Genomic DNA, 8,479 nt, shown 5'->3' with positions numbered 1-8,479 from the left:
TTAAGTAAACAAATTTTTATAAATGTATATGAAAACAGAAAACTGTGTATATTAGGGTGGGTTAAAAAAAAAACATTATTTTTATGAAGGGACCAATTTTTAAGTTTTTTTATGAACGTATTTTAGATAAAAAAAAAAATATTTACATATATATGTATGTATATAATAAAAAAATAAACCTGTATATATTAGGGTGGGTAGAAAAAAACATTATGTTTGTGAAGAGACTAATTTTTATTTTTTTGTTTAAATAAACCTTTTAAGCAAACAATTGAAAACATAAAACTGTGTGCATTAGGGTGGGTAAAAAACATTTCTTTCATGAAGATACTAATATTTAAGTTTTTTTTATATAAACCTTTTGAAGAAAAAATAAAAAATATGTATATTGAAGAAATAAAACTCTGTAAATTAGGGTGGGTAAAAATAAAATTTTGTGTGACGAAACCAATTTTTAAGTTTTTATTAAGTTTTTTTAAGAAAAAAAAAATGTTTTAATACACTAAAAAATAAAACTTTATATATGTACATATGTATTAGGGCAGGTAAAAAAAATATTTTTTTCGCGTGATTTTCTAAACATAAGTTCTTCGACACCTGTAAGAAAATCTTTCCAAAAATTCTTATCTCGCTTCCAATTAATTGAAAAAAAAAAACGTTTATGCAGGAAATTTAATGCTTTACTAAATGTTCTACAGAGTACAAAACGAAAAAATATTCATTTTTTTGACCATTTTAGTGCATATAAATAGAAAAATAGTTTAAAAAAAAAAATATTTAAAAAAAAAACTTTTTAAAAAAAATGTTAAAAAAATATTAAAAAAAAAAAATTTTTTTTAAATTGTTAAAATATTTTTAAAAAGTAGTTAAAAAAATATTTTTGAAAAATAGTAATTTTTTTTTTTTTAAATAGTTAAAAAGTATTTTTTTTAACTATAAAAAAAAACTTTGTTTAAACCACTCAATTTGAGGTTCCTTACTTACACCCGCGATTATTAAAAATACTCGGGTAATTTGGTGCACAATTACTTTAATTTTATTATAATTAAAGCACAATAAATATTAAATATGTATGTACATAAAGATATATTTAATTAAACGCAGCGATAAATGTTGTTGGGTTGAAAATAAGACGCTGCTCGCAGGAATTGGGTTGACCCGAAGTTGTTTCTAGCGCGTGGGAACTTTTGACTGCGCCGCAGTGCAGAACGGAATGTATTAAAAACTTTAATGTTTACGCGGCGCAGTTGGGAATCGAATTTTGGTAGCGGATTGACTTGTTGACTTGTTTAGATCGAATTGTGTTGGCGAAAGGCGACGACGCGACGCAGTGTGTAAACGAATGTTTATGCCCGGCTTGTATAGATCGAATTGTTGAACCTGCTCAGCGGAGCATCCTTTATGTTTAGTGGGTTGATGTAGAAGTGTGGTGAGTTGTGTTGTGTGGTAATGTATGTGTTATGGTGTCATCGGCTGTGGTATATAAGCTGTGTCTTACTAGGATGGGCCAGTTTTTGCCGGCTAGAGTGGGTGGATGCTTAACTCATCATTTAAATAAACTTAAATTGTTAAAAAAAATATTTATTTATATTAAAAAAATATTTTTTTAAAAAGTTTTTTAATTTTAAAAAATATTTACATTTTTTGAAAAGGTTTTTAATTTAAAAAAATATTTTTTTTAAAAAGTACTTTTTTAAAAAAAAAATTTTAAATAGTTAAAAATTACTTTTAAATGTTATTGGATTCATAGTTAGTAGCTTTGACTTAGTTTTTCCTCTGTTATATAATTAGAACACAACAGCGTTACTATTTTCATGAACACAGCTGTATACATATGTATATATATACTATACTACTAGTTATAACTGTCATATAGGAATAAGTGTATATGCAGTGATATGCTTCTTGTAGTGCGCATTCATTTTACTATACTTTTAAGTTTGTTGTTGTTTTTTTATTTAATTATTTTTGTATTTTGTGTTTATTTAACAATAATGGAAGACTTTTTGCAATTCTCCTAATTTAATCGCTTTTAAATATTCATTACTTACTTGCTACATGACATGCGCCATTGCCTTTCCGTTTTGGTATTTGTATACACGCATAAATTTCCTTAGACATAACAAATTGAAAATTACATATTTTACAGTTATATAACGCATAATAACCAGATATGTACAGCGTTTTTTCACCAGCGAAACATTTTACTTTATGTTTCTTAATTTTTGTAAGGCTGCATGTTGAAAAGAACCGAATTAACTTTCACGTATTCACTAAGCCAACGAGCGCATTGTAAGCAAGTAACATTTTTCCGTCCAAATCGTGCTTACTCCATAGAACCATATTGCACTTTCTTGATTTTGAAGTAGCTGCATGTAGAAAATAAATATAAATATTATCTTCTCACTCTTCTTCTTCTACTCTGCCGCTACTTACCGCCAACCACCGTAGCCGGATATTGTTATGAGTACCGCTATCGCCAAGGCGGTGCCCACCGCTAGTGGTGCCGTCTCGTCGCGATATGAACCCGTAGCGCTGCAATGGAACGGTGGGCCCCACTTGCCGCTCTCCTTAAACATGAAACTTTGCATGTGCAGATCGCGCAGATAGAGGCGTGCAATGTGTCCCGACATGTCGCCAGAATCTATAGGTGCATACAAGACGACGCTTTGCTCCTTATCACAAACGTATGATTTGCCGACGGGTGTTGGGAAGTACATTGGCGTGTGTGCCGGTGAAGTAAGTTTCACATCGAGATTTGGGCGATCGGGATGTTCGAATAGCGAATTCGATGAGGAATAAGTGAGTTCGAATTGATTGATGTACCAGCCTTCGCCACCAGATGACTGTTGGAAATTTGAAATTAAAATGTAGCAGTGCTTATGAACTTAATTTCAAAAGGACTATAGAATAGGTAGGTAGATATGTATATAAAAATATAAATTATATATAAAGGTACTAAGATCAAGTAAAAGCAGCAACCTGTATAGTAAGCTCTAGCTAAGTTAACCTAAGGTTAGTTTCGGTTAGATTAAGTTAGACGGTTGAACCCTCAGCAAGACGTTGTATCACACTTCGACTGTTATGTTCAGTCCTTCGTGAAGTCCGTTGAAAAAAACAGCTGTAGTTGGATATTCGCGATCGTCAAAACGCGCCGGATCTACCATATCTGCTTAGCCGCTTTATTTCTATTTCCTCTATTTCAACTGAATGTCTGAAGGTATGAGATCCGACATTCGAGAAAGAAGTAAAGTAAAGTGAAAAACAACAACCTTTATAATAAGCTCTAGCTTAGGTAGGTTAGGTTGGGTTAATTGAGATTAGGATAGGTTAAACGGCTGATCTGATCTGTTTTGTACAGTCCTTTGTGAAGCCAGAGTGCGGTTAGTACTTCTCCAATCATTTAAAGTTGGACTTTTCTGAATGCGAATAATTCACTAGAGCTCGTTATGATTTACCCTGAGCCAGAAGGACCTTGCGGCTACACATCCGCTGGTAGTTGACTAATGCTTGCTGGCAAGCTTCGAAATGGTCCTCAAATAACACATAATGAATACTCGTTTATGACATGAGAGCGCGTCATGTTCTCTGACGGCAGATTTACATACGGAAATGAACCGGGAGTTCTGTACAACTCAACAGCGTTTCTTAAAGTAATAGTTCCTGTGCTACAAAACAGCTCTTGTTTCAAAACTTCAGCTCACAGATCTCCGCCTGTTGCAGAGAGGGTGAGAATTTGATCTTGAACTCTATTCCTTTTCCGTTTGGTTTAAACGAATTCGGTATAATCATCAAGTACTTATATGATATATGACATATCCAGCGTCCAAGACGGGCTTTTAGATGAAACACAGCACGTTCGGTGGTATCTCAAAATAGTTGGGGAGCTAGCTTTAGAAGCCAAATAAACTGCACAGCATAGAGACGGAACCCTATTAACAACAGGTACTGTGTAGCTCAACAGGTTCAGCGAACATTTTACAGAAATACTCAGCTCTTCCCACAATAAAACGTCTGACTGAACCCTATTAGGAACGGCGACTTTAAAAACTTTCTGAAAAAACACTCACAGTAGCTTAAGCTTATTGATCCAAACTATGTTTAACACTAAGCACACTAAGCAGGTAATGTGCATACATACATATTTAGTAAGTAATATATTTTTTTTTAACTTTTTACTTAAGCACTCACCTTGCGGAATGTCATTGTCAAGGCGAATCCTTTAAAATCTAATCTCAATATTTCCATATTGGATTCCACACATTCGCCCGTGAGCTTTGGATCATCGGGCAGATAGAGATCCGCCTCAACATCTTCATTCAATTTATTACGATATTTAATACTGATGAGGCCATCCACACTAACCAAAATGCAGGTGATGCCATTTGTGGCATTGAGACGATAAATCGAGGTTGTCGCATCATGATTCATTGAAGAGGACTACAAAAATAGAAAATTGCACAGTTTGATAATGCAATCTCACACGTAAGTATATAAAAGCATAAATGAGATGAAAAACTAATTATAGCTGCGCACCAATACAAGCATAACGTACGTAAGCGGCTGACTTTGCTTACGTCGCAACTTTGCAATAATTAAAATTTGGTGACGAAACAGTTAAATACGCCCACCGCTTCGCCATTGCATACTTACCGACGCTGGCTTCGTCGTGTACTTGGTAACCCTGGGCGTTTTGGTGGTAAAAGCGCCTAACTGCAAGCCATCACAAAGCGAAACTAAAATTTTTGGAGAAGAATGTGAATTAATAATCAAATAATGCAACTGTTAGCGACATTAAGCAATAAATATCTCGAGCAATAATATTTTATATGCCATATTGATTACACGAAACCAAATTGAGGTATTGAGTTATGCTGCCTGTGGCCTCGAGCCATACGCTTATCGATTTTCTTCTTATGTTGTACTCAATAGCAGTACTCACCTAAAACAAATAGCAGAAGACAGGCAATTTGTGGCCCATTTTGGCTTGCCTTAAGCAACATGATTGTAACTGCTGTGTAACTACTTTCCTTGCCGATTTTTAACTAAAATTCACAAATTGTTATTAATTGCTATTTTCAATGTTTTTTCGATTTTTCGCACTGCCACTTTGCCTCCTTAGCACGTACCACCAGCCGTGTGTTAAACTAACTTGCGAGTGAAAGTTTGTATAAATGCTTTGCAATCACTTTCGATTACTTGTCCTGTTGCCGTTGCGGTGCGCAATGTTGGCTGCCAATAGCAGTCGGCTCTAGAGACAATGTCCTGTGCAGGAATTTGTACATTCCTGTGTATACATTTTATGTTGTTAGTGACTAAGTATGAATGCGTGTGTATATACATTTTATGTTGTTAGTGTGTATGTAAGCGTGCGCCTATACTCGATACTTTTGAAGTTGTGAGTTCGTTAATACATACTCACTGTAAATAATTGACTTGTATCCCCACCGAAGTTACCAGAGAAAAGCTGCTATTTCGCTCACTGTAAGCAAAGCCAGGAGCATAAAATATGATTTCGACGCATGCGCAAAGGTTTTTCGCTCTTATTCTCAGCGTTAAAAAACAGGCCAGTTCATTCAAACTCTATGTAAATTAATTTGCTGGTAGATTCCTTAATATTTATGGTAAACAACTACATATACACACACATTACTATAATGAAAATCAAATTAAAGTCTTCAGAAATAAATATGCATTGACAGCCTTTAATTTTTGTATCGTTACTTTTGACCGCACTGATAATAATAAAAAATACGCAACATAGATGGCGCTGTTGTAGCTAGCCATGCTTGGCACCCCAGCAATTCCTGAGCAGAGAACGTATATCATAGAATCATAGAATAAATGTAAATCATAGAATCATAGAATGATATACGTTCTCTGCTTTCCTTCACAGATGCATTTTTATAGCACAAAAATATATAAAAAGATGTTTATTCTGATTTTGATCGGTTAGTTTCTATGGCAGCTATATGGTATAGTCATCCGATCTGAACAAAATGTTCACAGATTGTGGCGTTGGCTTGAATAATAAACTATGCCTAGGCAGCGGCAGCGGCTACACTGGCTAGTTCATATCGACCGAATGGATGAAAAGAGTCCAGCTCTGAAAGTATTCGGCGCAGTACCAGCCGGGGGAACCACAGAAAGAGATTTCAACAGTAGAATTTTGTAAAAAATAGTTATTTGGTCTACACAACTTTCTATCCAACTTCCACCCACTCATTGTACATGTTAAGAAAACCTCATATAGCGTTGTTTCGCCTTATGCTCTACTTTGATGGACTGTCGATCATACGCGTTAAGCGGAGTCTTGCTGCAATTACCATTATCTCAAATATGACTTTGTGTTGTTTCGTTTTTTCAAGCAACATACAGACATTAACAACACAACCCAAATAAAACCGAGATGGTTTTATTCACGGGAAGATACAATAGCAGCGGATGCAAGGAAATATGTTGTGCTCATTCTGTATAGGAAGCTTTAATGGAAGCCGAATATCGATGAAAGTACAAAAAAGATATCAATTGCCTTGTACTCCTGTAGAGCAGCCATTGGCAAAAGGTGAGGCCTCTCACCGAAAGTGATTCTCTGGCTCTGCGACAGCATAGTCAAACTCATAATGATCTATAGAGTATTTATGTGATGGAGGGCTCTAGAAAAGACCACACGTTCAAAGAAACTCGAGTGCGTTCAACGGACGGCGCTCATCAGCATGTGTGGTGCACTAAGGTCCACTTCAATCATGACACTTAACGTCATCTTGCACATATTGCCCGTGGGCATCGACCGAAGATGTATGGCTGCGAAATTTGTCATCAGATTCAGAAAGTCTGGGTTTCTAAAAGAACAAGTGCCTGAAAACTCGGAAATCCTCACTCACTTTGACTTTATATGTATCAAATGACTTGGATAATGGAGTCGGCAAACTCTCTCTCTCTCTACCATACACCGACGAGGGAGTGGTGGATGGGAAAAAGCCGTTGAAGAAGAGGGGCAGCGAACTTCTTCACGTATAAGTCAAAGCTTAAGGGAAAGGTTGATGGAGGAGTTTACTGTCAGGAACTCTCTATCAACTCCAGTTTCAGACTTCCTGACTATTGCAGTATCTTCCAAGTTGCAGTCATTAAAAAAGGAGTAGATTTACTGCTCCGGTATGCAGCCTCCTTCAAAGAAGTTACCATCCACTCAGATAGCGGTGATACTGCTTTGGACTCATTTACAAAGCGTTCAAGACTGGTCAAAGAGCGCCTAACGTCGCTGGCAATAGTGAGTGTATTTGTGATAAAATTGGTATGGGTGCTAGGCACATCGGAATCGCGGGAAACTGTAAAAAAGATGAGTTGGCAAGAAAAGGCATCTTAGAACCGATGCCAATAGAATAGGAGCGGATCGTTGCTTTCGTATACTCTTGTTCAACTATTAGATAGCTGGGCTTCGCGTAAGCTTGGTCAGTGCTTCTTTTCTATCGCCTCACAAAGGACTGCATATGGTAATCCATGTGTGATCTTTGATCAACAATCTAGTATAACCCAACATGCATACAGTCACGAACTCAGAAAAAAATTTTACGTTTTTAGGATTATCCTCGAAGTAAAGTCTTGCTTGAATTTTTATTGACTTATTACTTGACCTCATAGCTGAATTGGGTTTTTTTTACTTATTTTTATATCTACAAAGTAAAAGGCCATCAAATATCTTGATAAAACTGCTTTTAAGCATTACTGATATTTAATAGAATCCATTCGATCGGACATTCATCTTATATTTCCTTATGGTGCATAGGTTGGTAGAGTTCAATACAAACATATAGTAGTCTAACTCCATACAACATACATATGTATGTGTTTGTAGTTTATTCTTCGTACATTAATAATCATAATAAAATCGGATCAATTCATAGATAGGTATATGTATATTATTTACGCTTATATATACTCCATGAACTTGCTTAAATATTGCTTTATTTAGTATTACAATTGACGTTGATTTTTTTAAGAGCAAATCCGGCAGAGATTGCAGATTTCGGTGCCACAGTATAAATACGGTACATAAAAAATGTGTTTAAAGAAGTTAAAGTTTGAAATAATGAAAGGCTCATAAGCTTTACAGATTAAAGAGCTTATACCGACGTGTATATTGCATAAAAAATTGGAAGGAAGTAAGGTTCATAAGGAAGTAGTTCATAAAGGGTTGAAAGGAAGGAAAGAAGGTGAAAAATATGACGTGAATTGAGATCTTGTAGTTATTAGAGGGTTAGAAGGAAGGCAAAGTGGTAAATGTAAGATGGAAAATTTGCCTCGAATTGAGTTCTTGCAACTCTTCTTGGAAAGTGTGACGTGAATTGAGGTCTGCTTTGTAGAAAACTGTAATATAATTTCTTTCTGTACACAAAACCGTTATGTTAATGTAAAAAATCGTGAAAATTATAAAGAAAAATATCTGTATGTGTGAAAAGAAAGTAAGAATGCTTCATCA

General features: G+C 35.3%; 1 protein-coding gene across 3 annotated transcripts; it reads right to left on the bottom strand.

The window, feature by feature from the left end:
* Nucleotides 1–940: 940 nt before the first annotated feature.
* On the bottom strand, nucleotides 941–5,244 carry LOC105227869 (lysosome-associated membrane glycoprotein 5). 3 transcript variants are annotated; one of them, XR_007423690.1, is made up of 6 exons: nucleotides 4,943–5,243; nucleotides 4,654–4,736; nucleotides 4,192–4,440; nucleotides 2,437–2,846; nucleotides 2,052–2,369; nucleotides 941–1,559 (listed from the first exon to the last, which is right to left on the bottom strand). XR_007423690.1 is itself a non-coding variant. In XM_049462213.1 (6 exons), exons 2-6 carry the CDS (start codon nucleotides 5,001–5,003, stop codon nucleotides 2,327–2,329), a joined length of 846 nt encoding a protein of 281 aa, XP_049318170.1. In that variant the 5' UTR covers nucleotides 5,004–5,045; nucleotides 5,104–5,244; the 3' UTR covers nucleotides 1,701–2,326. The 3 variants fall into 3 exon arrangements, 2 of the variants coding, with proteins under 2 accessions (XP_049318170.1, XP_049318171.1); XM_049462213.1 differs by lacking the exon at nucleotides 941–1,559 and having other exon boundaries at nucleotides 1,701–2,369; nucleotides 4,943–5,045; nucleotides 5,104–5,244; XM_049462214.1 differs by lacking the exon at nucleotides 941–1,559 and having other exon boundaries at nucleotides 1,701–2,369; nucleotides 4,943–5,045; nucleotides 5,130–5,220.
* Nucleotides 5,245–8,479: the final 3,235 nt, after the last annotated feature.

The sequence above is a fragment of the Bactrocera dorsalis genome, unplaced genomic scaffold, assembly GCF_023373825.1.
Source record: "Bactrocera dorsalis isolate Fly_Bdor unplaced genomic scaffold, ASM2337382v1 BdCtg346, whole genome shotgun sequence".
In the NCBI taxonomy this organism is placed as follows: domain Eukaryota; kingdom Metazoa; phylum Arthropoda; class Insecta; order Diptera; family Tephritidae; genus Bactrocera; species Bactrocera dorsalis.
Note: the sequence above shows the minus strand (reverse complement) of the source record. Positions and strands in the feature narration are given on the sequence as shown.